This window comes from Camponotus floridanus, unplaced genomic scaffold (assembly GCF_003227725.1).
Source record: "Camponotus floridanus strain SB8 unplaced genomic scaffold, Cflo_v7.5 scaffold20, whole genome shotgun sequence".
NCBI classification, from domain to species: Eukaryota; Metazoa; Arthropoda; class Insecta; order Hymenoptera; family Formicidae; genus Camponotus; species Camponotus floridanus.
Genome location: NW_020229326.1, coordinates 548930 through 569850, shown reverse-complemented (window position 1 = coordinate 569850; position 20921 = coordinate 548930). Strand labels below are relative to the sequence as shown.

The 20921-nt window shown below is 36.6% G+C and overlaps 1 protein-coding gene and 1 long non-coding RNA gene across 7 annotated transcripts in view; one reads left to right on the top strand and one right to left on the bottom strand.

Annotated features, from left to right (window-relative positions):
• Positions 1–16510, top strand: part of LOC105250013 — a 43325-nt gene extending 26815 nt beyond the window's left edge. For 4 of the 6 annotated variants that reach the window (XM_011255860.3, XM_011255854.3, XM_011255858.3 and 1 more), the window contains 5 exons: positions 1059–1140; positions 12189–12964; positions 13213–13530; positions 14075–14396; positions 14657–16510. In XM_011255860.3, coding sequence (XP_011254162.1) covers positions 1072–1140; positions 12189–12964; positions 13213–13530; positions 14075–14396; positions 14657–15064 — 1893 coding nt within the window. In that variant the 5' untranslated portion in view covers positions 1059–1071 and the 3' untranslated portion in view covers positions 15065–16510. Of the gene's footprint in view, positions 1–4; positions 218–1058; positions 1141–12188; positions 12965–13212; positions 13531–14074; positions 14397–14656 lie in introns of those variants that run through there. The other 2 variants (XM_011255859.3, XM_011255855.3) reach the window with 2 other exon arrangements.
• A 161-nt stretch (positions 16511–16671) lies between these two features.
• LOC105250012 lies at positions 16672–20444 on the bottom strand. The gene is made up of 9 exons (XR_003122753.1): positions 20240–20444; positions 19833–19968; positions 19151–19296; positions 18353–18479; positions 18143–18254; positions 17617–17789; positions 17117–17260; positions 16909–16995; positions 16672–16852 (listed from the first exon to the last, which is right to left on the bottom strand). It is a non-coding gene; the product is annotated as an uncharacterized LOC105250012 (long non-coding RNA).
• Between the last annotated feature and the right edge of the window lie 477 nt (positions 20445–20921).

The window sequence follows — 20921 nt, the reverse complement described above, 5'->3', positions numbered from 1 at the left end:
AAAAAAAAAAGAGATTTGAGAATTGAAAAGGAGAAAAAGCGCATAGCCTAATGAGGACCAACTGACGCGAGTTGTCGGAGCCTTCCCGTTGCGGTCGGTGCATTCGTGGGTTCGTTAAAGGGGAAGAGCAGGTGGTTTTAACGGGGGGATTGTCCAAGTGATCGCGCGTTTCTTCCATAGAACGGGGCTCCGAGAAACCGGAAGGATACGCAACGAGGTGCATCGATCTATTGTTCTTCTTTCACAAGACTCTTGTTCCGGACGCGTTCTTCGTACTTTGAAGAAAATTCATAGTCGTGCGTGCTTTCGTTTGCTCACAGAAAATGTATTTGACATATTGAATCGTGGACGTCGACCTACGATTTTACGGATTTTTTAATTTTGTTGATTGAATAGACAAGCATGATGAACGTTAAATTATTTTTTATTATTAAGGAGTGTGTTTGTATCGTAAATCTTGCAACACGCACATGCATCTCATGATGGATGATGTGCAATAAATTTTTTTTTACCTCTTTAGAAAAGTTTTAAACAATAGAACGGTGCGGTATTTTTATGCAGTGTCACACACAGGTGTGCATTTATTTTCAAGAGATTTTTAAATAGATTTCGGGGACGTTTCTGATCATAAGTTCCGTGTTCCGAGATGTGGGTTAAATGTTTATTGCGTAACGTTCTGCGTGCAGCCGTTGACAAGTAAATGTGTCACTCTTGCGTGTCCAAGTAGCGACGATCGACGGTTATCCTTTGCCTGCGTCGTTCTTCCTGCATACTTTGAATCTCATCTGTGTTTCTTGTTTCAATTCAATATAATTTCCTTTAATTATACACACTTAAAGCAAATATTACATTATGAATTTAATATTTTATTTATTAAATAAAATTATTAAGGTTGTATTTAACTATTTAATTCTACGTATATCGAGTCATTTAAACAAAAACATTGTATTACTGTAAATTCATGATTAATACAATCTTGAAAATTTATTGTTTTCGTCGATAGATATATAATGTGAACTTGTTTAGCTAAAGTTTCCAAATTTTTCTTTTTATTACAGAGAGGACACCCACATGATGGAGAGGACGTGGCGGAATATACGAAAGATAGCTTTTATCCTACTGCTGCCCTTATTATTGGCCGTGAGTAAAGCGCATTAATTTCTCAAACAGTTCACCATAAAACGCATCAACGCATTCTTACGTATTAATAATAATTACAAATAAGTCGGATTCATATTCAACTTATTTGCAATTATTGTTTTGATATAAAATATGCAGGTTTTTCAATCAATTTTACATGACAATTAACTTCATTCTCTTTTCTACGTGTGATATGAATGGATGCGGATATACAGTCTAATAGATTCTAATGCTGACATTAATCGCGCGTCAAATGAGCCAAATAAATCATCCATGCCAAACGCATTGCCAATCTTCTAATTCCGCCGGAGGTCGATTACTGCATTCCCGGTGCGTGCGCGACACTACGCATCCGTTTATGACGCCTCACAGCAAATCCGCATGCCAACGACGATCGACATTGTAATTTCACTGCGATAATTTCTCAGTCGAACAACGGAAAATTATACTACTATCGCGGTTAGTGCACATTCTCTCTCTCCCCCTTTAAAGTGATAGACAGGTCGTTAATGCGCTAACCGTTATGTGTCGTGGTTCGAGTTATTTACGCATCTATGCAGTGTATACCTCCGCGTGACATTTCGCGAATTATATATACAGGACGTCAGGGCAATCTCTTCCCAAAAAAAACTCTTGTAGCTTACCTCGAGAGCTTTTCAAAACACTATAATAAAGTTTAAATTTTTTCATCGAGTACTTTTCAAGTTATGAGGCTTGAAATAATCTCCTAATTTTACGTAAACCATAAAATAGTAAAATATTCATTTTTCGATTATCTTATCTTAATACTTTTATGTACAAAATAATGAGAGGAATCAATTGGTGTAAAGAAAATACCCAATTATTTCGAAGAAAAAATGTGTAATTTGCAATTAACAATTACATATTTTTTTTCGAAACAATTATGTGTTTTCTTTACACCAGTTGATTCCTCTCATTATTTCGTACATAAAAGTATTAAGGTAAAATAATCGAAAAATGAATATTTTACTAGATATTTTATGGTTTATGTAAAAATTAAAAATTATTTCAAGCCTCATAACTCGAAAAGTAATCAATGAAAAAATACTTTATTATAGTGTTTTGAAAAGCTCTCGAGATAAGCTACAAGAGTTTCTTTTTTGGGAAGAGATTGTCTTGACTGTATATGTTTAGAAATGAAATTATTATTATTAGAGCGTTTTATTAATAATTATTATAATTAGGGCGATCCAAAGATATAATTGTAACATGCATCTTGTCTTGAGATTCTTCATAGATTTATTCTCTGAATATTAAGTCCGTCTCTATTCGAATTGATGTATAACGTTATGTTAATCGGTATGTTTTATTAATATGAATAACATACATGGATTTGCCAAAGGTATGAATAATCTTTGCATTCATCTTGCGGAGGATAATCGATTTGCAAGGATACCACAAAGTAAGAGGATTCGCATATATCTCCGGTGTTAAATATTTATCGAGCTCGTAACGCGCTGTCTTTTCCACCGAAAACATCATCTGAATATCTCTGCCGAACGAACATCCTCGAGTCTTCGATTCACTGTCTTCGTGTTGAAAGACATCGTTCCACGCGAAAAGATGCAAATTATCAGGACACGATAATCCGGAGAAATTCGGAGAGACACCCTCGGAAAGAGGTGATCGTCGAAATGTTAAAAGAAGAAACCGATGCGGTTAAAAAATCCATTCGACGAAAAGTGATACTTCATTGATGCTTAACGTCTCCCCGAGACCGCTATGCGACGTGTGTACGTGCCGTTGGCCGAGAATCAACACGACGTTAAGTTAATGTTTAAGAGGAATCACTCGTTGCCGCGGGCGCTACCTGTGCCACATATATAGCCGTGGCTTTCCACAAGGCAAAAGTCTGAATGAAGCGGCCTGCAACCGCGTCGGATAATCGGTAAACACGGATATGGCTCGCGGGGACGCGCGCTCAAGTCAGCGTCAATGATGATCGTACGATGATTGTTCTCATCCCCACGTGGGAATTGACTCTTCCGCGTGGGAATTGAATCAATCGTACGTAGAAAGGTCTCATTAACGATAGCGCGATTATGCGATACACTTATGTCATATTATATTTTCACGTTAACACGATTGCGTACGGATTTATTGAAAAGTATAGCAAATGAGCAAAATGATAGGTTCTTTTTGAACGAGGGGGATGATTTCGATGAGATTATACGATCAAATTTTCACGAAAATATTTTTTTTATTCCCTCGGTATATTTATTCTTTATTTGTGTATGAGTTCTGTCATTGCTCGTTTTCATTTTTATGAAGGTTTACCTGGTGCATCGCGATACTCCTGAATTAAAAATCGGTTGCAGAGGGCGCGTTAACTTCAATAACGTAGCTTCGACAGTTTGATCGATCGTGGCAGTTTGCGCTCTTGCAAAAATAATGAATGAATAAAGAATGGCTGGCGATACCGAAATTTTGTACTATGACATACATTGAAGTTTTGAAAGGCTGACTGTCAAAGAAAATTAGTTTTCTTATCTCGCAGTTTACAGAGCTCATTCGTGAGCTCCTTTACTTCGCTGGTATTATTTATGCAACATCGTTCTCGACAACATAACGGAAAACAGAGGAAAAATGCCAAGCCTAGCAATGATTCAACGCGCTTAATAATTGATGAGAGAAAACACGGTTGAGAGAATCAATTCGCGCTCGTGAGAAACTGGTGCATACGGACGTCCAATTTGTAATTGCCTCCGATATATTTTGATATATTTATTGAAAAGATGAACGCAGAACAGGTGTGTCTAGAGGAAGATACGCGCGCGATATAATCTACGTGTTTCCTTTCGCACATGCAGCGTGACAGCGTGACACGCAAATAACGCCGAATGCAGTCATCAGACGACGGCGGGGGATAAAGTAGGAGGAAATACGCGACCGGTGCATCCACATCTACGCCGTGTACGCATATCTCTGCGTCGGTGTATCCCTGTATATCGCGTATATACGCTTCGCATACTCTAACCACATCGGCTGTCTACATAGCCGAGCCGTCGAACCGAAGATAGTAGGTCACTGCGCCGGACGCAATGCCCTCTCTTTCAACTATACTCTCTAGACGGTGCTCTCTCTCTCTCTCCTCGTCTGCGTTTCCCACTGTCTTCATTTCTTTCCCTCTTCCTTCATCGTTCGTCAACTGCCTTTTTCATCCTCTCACCTGTCTCCGCTTCTCTCGCTTTTTCTTTTCTCCCATTATCTCTCTCTTTCTATCTCCCCTGTTTCGATCCCCTCGCTTCCCTTTCCTTTCTTTATTACGAGTAATATAGCACGACGCATAACTTGTACCATTTTTATCAAACAATCGGTAGCTAACTTCCTTGAGAAAGTTTTCGAACAAAAATACTCGAGGAATTTTTTGTGAACATTCTGATTTAGGAGTTCACATCGTTCGCACCGAGCATGTTTAATTTAATGTCAAATTTACGGATTTTTATCAGATTTATCATCAAAACTTTTAATTCGAACAAAGTAAATCTGTGAGAAACAACAAACGCGTGCTCCAAAATGTTTCTTTTAATAAAAAAATTAAATATCTTGTGATATAAGATTTAATTAAAAATTAAAAAAGAATCTAATTTATTACCGAAATGAAACATTTAGTTTTCCTTAATGACGCATATCTGATTCTATTAGTTACGAATGAGAGGGTGACTTTATTTATCGCGTTGAGTCAGGTGGCAAACTCTTTTCATATTTTTGACGAGATTAGAAAATCTTTAAAGGCGCCGTCATATTGGGACGGGATTGTAAAGATAGAGGGCTGCGGTCTATCTATAGAACACGAAACTAATGCATCTCACTAATTTACTCTGATTAGTCCGCGCATAATCTTTTGAAGTTGCAATACCTTTGATTCAGGCGCGCATTTTTCAGTCTTTATTTAGTCTCTGATATCACACGCAACACTGGTAGCACACAAAAAGCAATCTAAAATAAGTGCTGCATTAGACTGACATTATTCAGCAAAGTTAATAAGAAATTAGCATACGACTGCGACGTCATTTTTCTTGAGCGATGACAAGTAAAAACGAATGGACTTATTAATTTTGTTTTGCCATTTATTTGTGATATTAATGTGTAATGCGAAAAAGAGAGCACAAAGACCAAAGTATGACTGAGAAAACGGAGATGCAACAAACGGAAGTGATTGTCTCGTCTTTTAAACACGAAGATACGTGATTTAGTACTAAAAGTTCTCTTAACCGTAGAGATCAAACCGCTATTGACAACTCGTAATGAATGGGAATGAAACCGTCCCCGTGTATTTGCGATTCTTAACAACGTGCAATCTTGCGGACGACCACAGAGTCTCATGCTGCACTCGTTCTGGCAGCCAGTTAAGCGATCTTGTAATTCGACATCGTTACCAGTCTTTTCCATGTGTTTCAACCATCGACGAACATCCTATAATCACGAAATACCACCTTACGCGAAACTGTTAATTTTAATTGCGTTTTATTCGTTCAATGGAACAGCTTTTTCTCAAAATAACACGTTAGAGGAGATAATGGTATCAATTTTTTTTCTAGAGAATGAGTTAGTTATTTACACTAAAGTCTCGGCGAATATTGCTGTCTTTTTTATTATACAAGAATGCGTGCGTTACGGACGAGACATACAGTAATTAATTAATTGTAGTAACAATTTTATATTTTTTAAATTAATAAATATATTGATTTATTAATTTATTAAATACGTAGCATTATAAATCTTTAAATCTAGTTTATAGAGGTGTATATCTTTATAAAGATTTATAATGCTATATATTTTTCAAATTAATAAATTGATTTATTAATTTACCAATTAATTAATGTAGCATAAATCTTTGAATCTTTAAATTTAGTTTATAGAGATGTATATCTTTAAAGACTTGTTATAATATCTATATTTAATTATAAAGTATATTCTCTTCTTTGATCTGAAGAATAAGTATAAATATAACAGAAGTAATGTCTGTGTGAGAGTTTCTTAAAGTATTATTATTAATTTTGTCATGTTAATATAATTATCAAAAAGTCGGCGTTTTATTATCTTGCAGTTTTCTATATAATTGGCAGTTACCGTAGACAATTGTAGTGATTGAATACAGCGTTCCAAATAATTTGATGACGATACTTAAATCGTAAATCTATAATTTTAATTCAAAACTAGATTTAATTGCACTGAATTTGCTTGATGGAATTAATTTATTTTAAATCCCTATTTCTTACAGTAATTAATTGTTCCTTTATGAGGATCACGAAGACTTCTTCGTTGCTAGTAAAACATTCTAGTCTATATTTATCATTGTATCCGATGGAAACGAGCGAATGTTAATATGAAATTTTTTTTGATACTCCAGGAAAAGTCTCGAGAAAATAATAATACAATTTTAATTGTAATAGATTAAAAAAGTTGAATCTAAAATTAAAACTACGGTGGCATTATATCGTATATTCAAAAAATTTCTCTTTGAAATCCTGCGTATCAGGAATTATAATCGCCTGTGTATCTTTCTACGGGAGAGAATTATTACTTCTTTTTTCTCGTGAGCATACATATATGTATATGTGGAAGCTGGATACACATCCTTACGCGAATGAGATTTTCATAACTGTTTAATTGCAATACTTTCTCGTCGCGGTATAAGGCGCATCAAAAGTTTCCAACAATCTAATCCAGCGTTTTACAAGCGCCGTCATAATCCGCGAGGAGTTGCGTAGGATTAAATTTAATCAGCATCCGCGGAATGAAATTTTAATCATGAGAAGAGGGTCATTGACACGCGAGAGAGCCGCACAAATGCGAACGCTGCGAGGATTACGCGCGGATAAAAGTTAGCAGGAGTTGCGCGCGATTTACCCGGCCATCGTCGCTGCCGCCGAATTCGCGGTGACGTTTGCGCACTCGATGCATCGCGTAGTAGTATTGTACCTATCCGCTCTATCCGTACACCGGCGTAGGGTCGGTGTCCTTCTTTAATTAAAATCCCGGCCGACGAGTTTTATTCCGCGAAAGTGCACGCCCGTCGCGGTTCTCAGCCTGGTTCGCACGCGCTTTTGTACGCGCTACGACGCTAATCGCCCTGTTCTTAATTAGATCGCGCATCGTCTTCCCGCGCTCGCGATACCTCAAAAAGAAAGAAAAAAAAAACGTCGACGATTTAGGTCCCTCCTAAAGCGGGTAATCTGTAGATTAGATCTACGGAGCGTTTGAATGCAATTTATTCCACTCTACTTGGACTTTTCATTCGTAAAGTACCGTTATTATAAAAATGGATCAGATTAAGAGCATTAAGTCTCGGCGAAACATTATTGTCTTAAATTTAATAATAGTCTTGTCTGGTTCTTACATATTTTGTACAATTTCCCTCGGTAAAAGTAAATTTTAGATTCAATGTAAGAATGATTCGCAGTCTTCTTGTTAATCTTATTAGCTCTGTTAAATTAGTATTGGATATTATCACCTTAAACTAGAGCGATCAATGTCTTTTATTTTTAATGTTCCATATAAGCGATATATTTGATCATTTATTTCAAAAATACAGGTTCTAGTTTTACATTATCGATAGATATTACGTATCTTGTACACTTATACATACATATAATGTTATCTATTAATGTATAATATAATTTTTTTATATTCACCTTTGCAGTTAATCAGCTTAATAGGAATCGATTAATTAACGTTTAGAATATAATTAGACCTTGATTTAAAAATGTACAATCGATACGATAAAGTCGAAATCAATTCGAACGGTGATATATCATCTTGCGAAACGAGTCAATGAATTTTTTTCGCGACTATTTCGATTTCGACGTCGAACGTTTCACATAATAGCCTTATCGAAACGTACAACGCGACATGTAGTACCGCCGTCTACGTTGATTGACCCGGCCTACTTTTTCGCCACCATATATAGCCGAAGAGACATCGCTTGTATTACGACTCGAAAGTTTCTCTTTGTGAAAATTTCTTATCTTATTTTTGATAGCGGGCTGTGTTACATTGTTGGATGCGCAAACCCGCAGAAACGCGAAATGATTTTTAAACGAGAGAAATTCGATCGTCAATTCGTTTGTCGTCAAATTTGTCACATGTATTTCCCGCGAATAAAAATATCTTTGATGATTGAGATATGAATCAATAGTCATCCCGATTGCGTATTAATTTTTCGGTGTCTATTTTTGTATCTTTAAAATTATACCAACTTGTCTGGTATCGTATCTATATATTATATTAAATAAATTAAGGAAAATATTAAGAGATGAATCAACTATAAATATAAGTACCAAATCAATAAGTGTACTCATTTTGAAGGTTGATATTCGTGAACTCTTCGCTGTGTATATAATACGAGGGAGATAAAAATACCGTCATCGTGAAATATCGGACACCGGTATCCGTCCATAGCACTCAACCTATTAAGCAGCGCGGCCAATAGTGTAAAATTGCGCGATTAAAGCGGAACTTCTGAAATCGTCAACGTCTCGTATCGAGCCATGACATCCGCGGCTATAAGATGCTTATTTTGCATTTTCAGTGAAAGTACATAGATACGTTCTCCAATCGCGAACAATTCGTTGTTCAAGGGACGACAATGGAAAAGTGAAATCACCTTGTTTTCTGTCGCGATCACATATTCTTCATCTGTGATGCGTCTTCGAGTGCTTTCTAAAAAAAGATAAATTTAAATTAGTTGATGATTATTTTTTCACTTATTTTAATTTTGTAATAAATTAACTGCAAACTAAATAATTTGACTTTAGGTGAATTTTTTTATATTAAGTGTGTTTTTTTATATTAAGTTTTATATCGTTGCATAATTATGTATTTAATAGGTTTTAAATATATATAAATATATAAATGATATGTATATATATATATATATATATATATATATATATACATATCATTTTTTAAGACAAATTTATCAGCTTCAATATGAAGCTGATTCTATCAGATTTAATGACTTGTCATGAAAGTTATGTTTTGATATTAAAATTAACGATTCATCGTGAAAGTTATTTTTCGCTAAATACTAGACTTAAAAGTCGCGTTTCATCATTCAAGAATTGTAATTCTATCTTTAACCTATTTATATACTTATTAAAATTAAGGATGGCAGGAAGACGTAATAAAATGAAAGTAGAGTACTAACTTTTTAACAATGTAAAAGTAATAATTTTAGATATAAAAATATAGATAGTGGAGATATTAAAATATGTACATACATATTATCCATAAAGAGACTCACGGACTGACTAATTAACTCGAATTTTATATTTATTCTGATCTATATATTCATTATCATATTTGCGCCGGAAATTCGACAGCCTAGCAGAGAAATCGATCGCATTTATTTAGCTTATAATCGTAGCGGACCATAATTTCGATGTATCATCGATAATTTTCGGTAATTTTTTATTCAGAAAGAATCCTCGAATCTGATGCAGATACAAGTAGAATAAAGAAACGAACAGATATGACACCGATTTACTCGGTGAATCGCCACTATTGTCTGGCTGTCGCGATTGATACGACGATTAAAACGATGGCACTGCTTCACTTGGTCTTTCCAGAAAATTATAATAATAATATATATAAAATTATATAAAATTATAATTATAATATACATTGTTGAGATGAATAGAAAATCAAAAAGTACGAAGAAAATAGGATTTTTCTGTCACAAGATAGGATAGGAAGTCTCAAAATATTTTATAATTCCTTTAAGTTATTTTCAAAAATCATTTCTTCCAATGTTCTTTAAAATCGCTCGGAATCCTTCGGAAGTAATCCTTTTCGCAGCTCATGATTCATACTAGAAACGTGCATATTTAATGGAGCAATTATAGAAACAAATTAATGTTGCGTTATCCAAAGATTAACGACTGTATCAATTGTACGATTAAGATTCATGCGGTCTAGTTTACCATCACGCACGCGTAACGTTTGGTTTCTGTAATTAGCTTATAATGAAAACTGTTGCAATTGGCACACGACGATCTAGTTTTATACAGTTATCTCTGAATATATATTATATATATATATATTTCTCGCGCGCCTCTTTATTTTTTTTATATACAATGAAACATGGTATCTTAGCACGCAAACTATATTCATAATCGCTATCTTTAAATCGATATATTAATTGCACGTTCTTTTCAGTTATTAATCAGTATCAGTGTGCGAGATTCATATCGCAGAATCAAATGGAAAACGCTAGATTTTAGATAAGGACAAAGCAATGTGTGTATATGTATGTGTTTAGAGTTGCGTGTCAAATTGGGGAAAACATAAGAGAATGCGATAGATACGCTTTACGAATAAAATCGCATTTAGAATCTCCCTTGGCGGAAATAAAGACATTGTACGCGAGCATAATTACGTTTCTGCAACTCTGCGCCAAATCGGAATGCAAAATTGCCCGAGGGAACCGGCCGATCTTCCGAACATAAGTCCGCATTCGATTGCTCTCGACGAATGCTCCTCCTTTGGCTAACAGTACACGTATTTTCGGTCACATTTTTTGTCAGCATATCTTCGAGCATTATTAACATACGGTACCTGATGCGTATTGGCACAAAAGTGTCGACATCATTCGACTCGGATCCAGACTTGTATATCGATCGTATCATGGTTATTAGGTTCGAAAGATTAATATTTACAGAGTACATTGTAAGAATTAATATTGAACAATCGCTTTGAGGTGCAAATGGACTATCACGAAAACAGTGACGAGGAAAAAGAAAATAAAAAATAATAGCTTCCCCAATTGCACAATACTTGTATTATTATGATTTAAAATCTCTACTACTTAATGAAATATAAATTAATTTATTAGAAATGAGAATATAACTTTATTATAGAATTTATTGTATAATTTCATTCGAACTTATTTTTCCACATATCTACACCTCTAAAAAAAAAGTTTGCACAAAAGAGAGCAAAAAGAAAGATATATAGCGAATCGTAAATCTTCTTGGTCACGTACTTCGAAGATTCTCTCGTCCTTAATAACGAACTTAAGGATGTTAAGGAAGTTAAAAAAGATTCAGAGATGCATTTTTCAAGGTCAAGAAGTGCTTTTTTTTCTACGGAATTCGCGCACCGTAAATCGTGTTCGATTGACATTCCGTTGTAAAGGTCGCAACGGCCGAAAACATTCGTGGAATTCCTAATCTTCCAGCCTCGCTTCCGTATCGTGCCAGAGGGAATGAAGGGGGTGACGATGAGAGGGAGGGGACGTACTGCGACTCGTCATTCATTGTAATTCCAGAAAGACCGTAGCTTGCGAGAACTCTCGTCTCGAAAGAAAAGAGTCGAGAAAGACGGCAAATCGTTGCTTTTCATCACGTTTAATGCGATTCTGTCGAAACTTCAGTTGAATCTCCGTTATAAGACCGCAGAGTGAAGAGCCCTTTCGAAAGGCGTACGTACAGGGTCTCGAAAAGGACATGCGTCTCTCGAAATAGTTGCACCCACCTGAATAATCTTCAAAGTCGACATATTTCAATTGCGTCATATTCGCTTTACCTTGTTTATATAAGCAGATTGAAAATGTTTTGTGCAAATAATTAGTTGCATCTCGAAAGAATAAATGCGGCAATTTTCATAATTAATCGCATTTATTACATTTTAATTTTGATATGTAGTTTTATTATACGTTTACTTGTATCACTCTTTAAATAGGATTTTTGCATTTATTTTAGTATAAACATTATGCATCTTTATTATATGATGAATAATTATTTTTCTTGATCACTGTTTTAAGATTAGAGTTGCACGAGATACTAACGGTAGTCTTGTCTTGCTTCAAAATTCGAGACCAGATTTTTAATTAGTTATCAAGATTAATTTTTAAGATTGATTTTTAAGAAAAATCGAGACAAGACAATATTTTTGCCAGAAAGCTTCATTCAAGACTAAGATAAGATTTAAGTTTTCAAAAATGTTTAATACCAAAACATTTTTGCAAGTCTTGTCTTGAGTCTTGTGCAAACCTTATTGAAGGCGTCATTCATCCTTGCTAGGGCGTACGGAGTGAAGCACCGTTGGTTGACAGCAGCGCACTACCACTGGAACACAGATCAGTCTATGGAGCCCCAGCTCAGTACGGCCCGCCAGCGGTTCACGAGGAGAACTGGCCGCTGGCGTCACCCGACACCCCGCAGATCAAGCATCTGCAGGTGCAGTGCGAGAAAACGCACATGCGGGTGAACATCGAATTCGATCGGCCGTTCTACGGTATGATCTTCAGCAAGGGCTTCTACTCGGATCCGCATTGCGTGCATCTCAAACCAGGCACCGGTCACCTGAGCGCGACCTTCGAGATCTTCCTCAACTCGTGCGGCATGAGCTCGTCGGCGAATCACAATGTTGCGGCTTATGGTGCCCCGACGCCATCCGGCAGTTACGTGGAGAATACGATTATCGTGCAATACGACCCGTACGTGCAGGAAGTGTGGGATCAAGCGAGGAAGCTGCGTTGTACTTGGTATGACTTCTATGAAAAAGCGGTCACCTTCCGGCCGTTCCAGGTCGACATGTTGCACGCTGTCACAGCCAACTTTCTCGGCGACAACCTGCAGTGTTGGATGCAGATACAGGTTGGCAAGGGTCCGTGGGCCAGCGAGGTGTCCGGCATCGTGAAGATCGGTCAGACTATGACAATGGTGTTGGCTATCAAGGACGATGAGAATAAGTTTGACATGCTGGTGAGAAACTGCGTCGCCCACGACGGCAAAAGAGCGCCGATTCAGTTGGTCGATCAATATGGTTGCGTTGTCAGGCCGAAGATCATGTCCAGGTGAGTTTCAGCCCATTCGTGATAATATAAAATATGATATGATCGCAGGATATATTATAATAGCGTCAAAATATAATATAAAAGTATATAAAAAATAATAATAATATACAAGAAAATATAATAAATAGTAATAGACAAGAAATATTATTTGTATATGAAATAATTCTCTTATTGTGTATAATATATACGGGAGTTATAATTAATGTAGTTTCCAAGAGAGAGGAGTAACGAGGCTGTTTCTTCTGTAGGTTCCAGAAGATCAAGAACTTCGGCCCAAGCGCGTCCGTTGTTAGCTTCGCCTACTTCCAGGCCTTCAAGTTCCCCGACAGCATGAACGTCCACTTCCAGTGCGTGATTCAAGTTTGCCGATACAATTGCCCCGAGCCTAAGTGTGGACATCCTGGTCTCGAGTACGGTGTGCCTGTCGCCGGCATCTCTCACGAATATGGCGCACCGGTTTCGCAAGGTCTTTCTTCGGAGTACGGTGCCCCGCCTGTGCCTGAATATGGCGTGCCACCGGCTTATCCGGATCCGCGACATCCCAGCGGACCCGCTGGAGCGTATAGGTGAGAAAGCATAATTACTGTTTAAAGAAAGCTTTTCTACGAAGTGTCCATTGAGAGTCGCCAACTCGCGTAAAAAGAAATCTGCTAGATCACGTTAAGAATCTAGCAATTTTTTCTTGCTGGAAAAAATTATAATCTATATTTATTTTATTTACAAATGGAAATACATCTATAATATTTTTTATAATTAAATAATTATACAGATAATTAAAATATGATTACATTAATATATATATAGATTTTTTCTATAATTTTCATGTATGCTTTTATGAAATATTTTGAATAATTTATTTGAAAATTCTTTTTACTGAGCACTTTTTACGGGGCAAGATCTAATCTTATTATAAACTTTTATTGCTGTATAAGAGTAATATTTTGTTTAAAATAAAAATTTTTAACATAAATATCATGATGCTAATATATATTTATCAAAACTGGATAGTTTAAATAAATTATTCAAATTAATACAGAAGATTATTCTTTAGTAGAAATATGAGAGATTGTTGGCAAAACAATATTACAACAAATTAATTTCTGCCCGCAGCGAACCGAATCCAGATGTAGTTCCGGCGCCGCAGGCGCAGACCTCGTCCTCTTCACCCAGCTCTACGCCAGGCGACGCTACAGCGAGCAGCTCACCCCAGAGTCCCCAGGACAATATCCATCTCCCTCCACCCCCTCTACCCGGCCATTCGGCGGCGTACCAGACTGTGAAGCGAAAGGGTACCGCTGGTACGGAGGAGCTTGAAGGTAACCTAGCCATCCTCGGAGGTCGACCGAGGTCGGTCGAAGGTTTTCCGGCCGAGCTCAGAGGCGCCAGGAGGCGAAGACACGACGAGCCGCACGAGTTGGAAGATGACGATAGTGTAAGTATTTTTTCTCTCCTTCTTTCTTTCTCTTCGTTAAATCTATTTTCCGAATGTAAGATCGAAGTAAACATTTGAAGCAAAGCTTCAGAGTCTTTCAGTAGTTGCAATTCGAGTTATTAACGTAAAGTATCCTCCTCCAATTTGTCGACAATGTACGCTCATGACGAATACATTATCAATGACGCGTTCTATGGTACCGTTTGCTATCCTACTACGACGAATTCTTCGGCATTACAACGGTTATCCTCGATTTTTAGAATATCTATCACACGGTGACCCTGTTCTCCACCCACGTGTACAAACGAGCAGCGCAGGAGATGACGGACGTGAATACCTCGAGAGTCATCCAAGTAGTCGCACCGGGTGACGTCAATTTTGCGCTGGGCACGACGAATTCCAGCAACGACACCACCGTGGTGATACAGAACGCCAGCGCGTCCACCGATCCAGAGACGATCTGCATGAGTCTGCCCGGTTTCGTGGGCGGTCTGGTGATGTTGCTTCTGGTGGTCGTGGTTGCCTCCCTCGTGGCGGCCTTCCTCTTCGTCAGGGTGCGCGCTGTGGACCGCAAGAACGCCGCGATAGGTGGAAACGGCTTCGTACATCCGGCGTATGTGCCGGACTGCAACATGCCGAATCCGGAGTTTGTCAAGGTCGCCAACTGAAGCAGCATATACGATGCGCAAAATCAAAAAAGGACTCGTCGCAGGAGAGGAGGACGATGACGGAATCCCCCCCGGAGGATCGTCCACCTCGAACGACCGGCAATACTTCGGAACCGTATCGCGACATTTCGCCCGAAATTCGCGACATTCGTCGGAAATTCTCCTTGTCGAAAGTTGCAAAATCACATTTCTCTTTTCTCTCCTCTTCCATCATGATAGCTTGGTGTCTAGTCCAGTTGCGTCAATCGCGCTCGTCGAATCCAGAGGAACAACGGCTAGATCGCTATCGAGAAAGCGTGAGTGCGATCGTACGAGGCGGATCTTTGAGTAGCATGTAAATAAGAAGTCCGAAAGCACGAGCAAATTTAACGAAGAAATGGAAAAACGGAATGAGAGGAAGGTAAATGAGAAAGCAGCTACACTGATGCGCATTCCATCGATCGTTCGCGATTGGAATTACTTTTTTTCTACCGAGCAATTCGATCGCGATCGATGGAACGCGCGGTCCAGTAATAAATATCGCGAATCGATCTTCGATGATGCTTCGTGATCACCGCAGCGCGGCAGTAATCAACGTCTAATATCCACACGTCGTCAACAGTCCGTCCTCGGTATCAGGAAGCGAGAGATCAATCGCAATCGCCAGAGTAGTCTCTAGGAGGGCATTGTAAATAAGTCGCGCGGGTAGTCAGATGGCCCTTCAGGACCCGCTTGTCCTCGCGTCTCTTCTCCGATTCATCATGCGTACTACGCATTTATTTATATACGCATCGTTTAATTCAACGAGCGCGTTTCTCTTCATCATTCTTACCGTATCTCGTCGCGTTTTATCACACTCCGCGTCGGCGATTCTCGCGCGTCGCGACGCTCGACGTCATACGTCGACGGCGATGCTTGCCATCTCGAACGATTCAGCGAACGCTTCCGGTAAACATGTTTGTCTCGCAGAAAGTTGTTCAAAGGCAAAGGCTTGTTTTCTAAAAGTTTAATTCGGAGCGAAGAATCGACTATTCGATCGTGGAACGCTCGCTAAGTCGTTTAAGATTCAACGAGAATTCTATTTATTATTTTTTTTTCTATATTTCTCTTTATATTCCCTTTTTTAACTCTACATCCGGATTGATCTAACATAATTTATTGATCAAAATTATACGACCTTCCTACTTCGCTTAGTACTTAAGTTATCCGTCTAAGAATATTCCCGGGAATTGGGAATATGTTTACGTATGTGTCTTAAGCACACACACACACAAACACACACACGTATACATATACATATATACATACATATATACATATACAACACAAACGTGTACAAACTAACATGTACACATGAGACGTATGACATCATATATGCAATAAGTGTGTGTTGTATGCGTTATAATACCAGTGCGAGAAATGTATTCACGAACATCCGTTACGATAACAATTAATTGTTTGAGAATTATTTTAATTACATGATTCATTTTTATTTATATAAATTTGAGTCTCCCTTTCTTCTCCTTCAACTATTTTTTATATATCTTTTATATTACACTGAAACAACGAAAAGTCTTTGGAAAACATTTTTCGAACTAACATTTCTTCAATTATATAGCTTAAAATTTCTAGTTCTTCGCTTTACACGATCGAGTAAAAGCATGGTTGATCTTGGAGAAAGGTTTGTATTTGGCAATCATAACTTTACGTTGCTTCGCGAATCTTTTCACTTTTCGATATTCCTTAGCCAAATCGTACAGACTGCTATCCGATTCCAAGGTTTTGGACAAATTCTCCTGGAATCGACATCTGCAACATGGTTTTTACGACAATTTTCAAATTTGCATTATGTTATTATCTTATACCTTAGCATATCGCTTTTCCAATCGCTTGCTTCTATCATATAAGATGCTTTTTCTTTATTAAAATTCAAAATTGTCCCCAATTCTATTCTACAAAATAAAACCAAGATAAATTAGTAGAAAAATTACTAAATAATACCAAATAAAACCAAATAATAAAAGTAAAACATTTCTGAGAGAAAGTATATTTCGTTTAAAATAATTGCAATACTTGATGTTTTTATTTCTAGCAGAAAATCGCAAACTGATGTTTTTTTGATCGATGATTCGCAAGCTGAGAAATTCATTCAATTTTAGGCAAATCATTTTTATGTGACAGATATCCTCTTTAGGAAAATCCTGGTTGCCATTCAGTCTAAAAGTACATTGATAATTTATTAATTATAATTACGAAATAATATGTACATATTTTTATTTTTATCATATTATATTAAAAATATTAGTAAATTACAAGTACATGTAATTATGGTTAATAATAAATAGAATTTTCACATATAATTTATCACACATAATTTATATATAAGTTTATTCACACATAATTTATATATAAGTTTTCACATAATTCATTTAGTTTGAATAGGATAATAATTAAATGATCTGTGTTTTTTTAGTAAATTACTGCTGTAACTTTTATCTCCAGGAAAATAACATATCGCATAATTGAAATGCTTTGTTCGGATAGAATTTGCTCTACTTTCTTGCTTGACATACTTGTTTCCGATCTCTTCTTGTCGTTCTTCGACAACAGGTTTCTGTACCTCGACGACCTTCTTTTCCTTATTTCTAGATGATGAGCTAGAAGATGATGCCGATGTCTTAACATTTCCGGAACTGAGGAGCCAATCAAATGGAACATGTTGTGTACATAAATCGGTCGGTCTCTCCTGCAGTTTTCAAAGAAAAAAAATCTATTTCGTTCATTTTATATAATATATCGATAAAAGAATTTTGAAACATTAAGTTTTGCATGAAAGATCGACTCACTTTGCGCGTTATTTTTCTTACAAAAGACTTTTTAAATCGTTTGAATAAATTCAAGGTACTCGGTTTATACACAAAACTTAGGAATGACGTATATATAAAGGTTGCCTTCGCATACTTTCAATCCGTAATCCGTAATCCGATGGAAAAGTTAAGGAAGATGAAAAGTTTTAGTTCCGTTCGCTTATTCATGATTGATCGAAAATCTATACGCGAGGAAAGTGGAAAAAACTCTGGTAAACGCGTTCACACCTACCATATACACAGTCTCGAGTATCGACTCTCTCGGCTTGGCATTCCAAGTCCAAATGAGAGGCAGGCCCGCGGGATTGTCCGTAAAAATTCCTCCGATCTGGTTATAGGACAGCCTGCGGAAGTAATTGGAATCGCGTGAATCGGTCGAGCGAGAGAGGCTTCCTCGACAGTAATTAAACATTCTTTGTAAATTCTTTTTTCACGAACAAACCTCGCCGCGCCGTCCACGTCGAAAACGACACCGTATCCCATAGTGTCGAATATTGCCAAGATCTGAGATCCCCTTCCGATCCCCAATGCATCTTTGCCTCCTGGCGTGAACACAGTATACATATCGTCTTGAAATCGATAGTAGCGATTTTTTTAAGCCTGTCTCCGAAGGCCGGTCTTCTTAGATTGAGTGATATTTACGAGTGTGATATCGTCGCCAGTCGAAAATTGATTAATTCAATTTAGCAATCGTCAATTTTGAAAAATATTTAACAATTTTATCATTATTTTTTTTTATATTTATATTTAATTTTTCGATGGATGACGATTTTCTTTTAATTTTTGCTGTATTGCATATAAATTGTATATATATACAGAGTACTCCAGAGAAAATTATCAAATATCGATTAAATAATGGATGACAAAAATAAAATGACAATTATTTAATGATAAAGAAATTATGACAATTAATTTATTTACTAAGAGAGATGAATGTTTAAAAATTTATAAATGTTAACAATATACGACACAAATGAAACATTATTTTAATAATGTTAATATCTAAACTTTGTGATTTTTATTCTGATTATTTAATAGAAATGCAATTTAATATTTAATCGTCATGTAATTAATGCATCAAGTTAAATTAAATCAATATAATTATTATTTAATTTTATGTTTCATTTTTTTAAAGCACTTGATGCGAAATTTATTAAAGGATTTATGAATGAGACACTCTATGCAGACAATAATGATGGAGTACTCTGTATAGATAGCATTATGTAAATAATTCAATTACATTTCCGATTTTTTGGTTTATAAACCCTAATAGCTAATATGCCATTGGGATAAAATAACTCGCCGGAACCATCGGGATAGAATTTCAAAAATGGTGTTAGACCATCTTCATAATATTCCGTACCTTTATGCTTGTATTTTTTTAACCTAATATAAAAACATAAATTACTTAATCATTTAGTGGTTAATCATGCAATATTAATAATTTAAATGCAATATTATATAATTTAAATTGTAGAACTGGTAAAAAACATGCTCTGTTTGCAATGGTGTCTCTTAGCTTAATTCGTCGGCCTAATTGTTTAGTCATTAGAAACTAAATAATTACGAGACTTTTTGCAAAATTAACTGTAATTTAATCATTGTTCAATTTGCTTACTTTTTGCTCTAAATTAATATTAGCATCTTTTAATTTATCTGATTAACGACAATATTGGATCATTTTTAATCTATGTTTTTATATACTAATTTTAAATATTATTATATATTGCTTATATAAAATCCTATGATATATATTATCCTATGATATATATAGCTTTAATAAAAATTTTCACTATTTTATTTTATAATGTATAAATAATAAGCTTACTTATTACTCTTATTATTATTTAAAAAGTATATTATTTATATATTTTATACATTTATATTATTTTTTATAGAGATATATTTGAATATTTACTTACCAATCTAACCTGGGCTTTGCTGGTCTGGCTTCATACTGTACGATCTTTCTCATGGTTTTAGTAATCGGCAACAGGGTCCAGCCAAGTTCCACAAAGTGCGCGTTCGATAATTGATACTCGATCGGATTTGAAGGATCTATAAAAGCAGAAATTTTCCATAATTAGAATTGCATCTTTTCACGCGATTGATAATGCGATTTGTATGATAATACAAGAGAAGGTTAGTACCAGAATGATTTCGTTTAACTTTAATAAGTGGTAATTTTTTCTATCCTCATTTTATCTCAATTGCTCACGTTAAATTACACAAAATTTAACTGCATCAAATTGAAAAAATATTATACCAGTTTTTCATAATTTATGCATTATTTTTTTGTGTTTTATAAAAAATGTCCGCAGACACTTACTATTAATTCTCCATTTTCTCGCCTCTTCGAGATCGTATCTTTTTTCAGCTGAAGCAGCTTTGCGTTGTTCATCATTTGCAGGAAGTTTTCCCTCTTCATTAACGACAAAGCGTCCCTCTTCCGCATCGTCAAGCGAAACCGTCGCTTTCTTAGTCCCAGGCTCCTTATTCTTATTTAGGAGCATCGTTCCTTCCCTCTTGTCCTTGTCCTTCCCTTCTTCCTTTCTATCTCGGCGAGTAGTTGGCTTTTCCTCGTTCTCGTGTCGATTGCGATCATTCCCATCCTGCTTTACCTCGGACCTTTTGGTTGGCTTCGATGTCTCTATCGAAGTGCTCTTCTCTTCGACTCGATCCAATCGGTCGATCTTCTTCGTTCTGTTATCCAGCAATCGCGTCTCGCGTTCTTCCCAGCGACGCTGTTGATAAGGATTCTTACCGGGATTCCCGCTGCTCTCTTCCACCGTATTCCCGTTTTCCGTATCTCCATCTTTTCGTGTTTTTCCAACCGCGATCCACGATCTGTTCGCTTCTTCTTGCACGTCACGTTGAGCCGAGCGGCGATCTTGCCGGTCCTTATCTTCGACCTCACCGAGTCTGTGCTGATACGGATTATTATCACGTTTTTCGCGTATTCTTTCCGTTTCCATGCCGGTGTTTCTTGTACGGTCCTCACTACGTGTTCC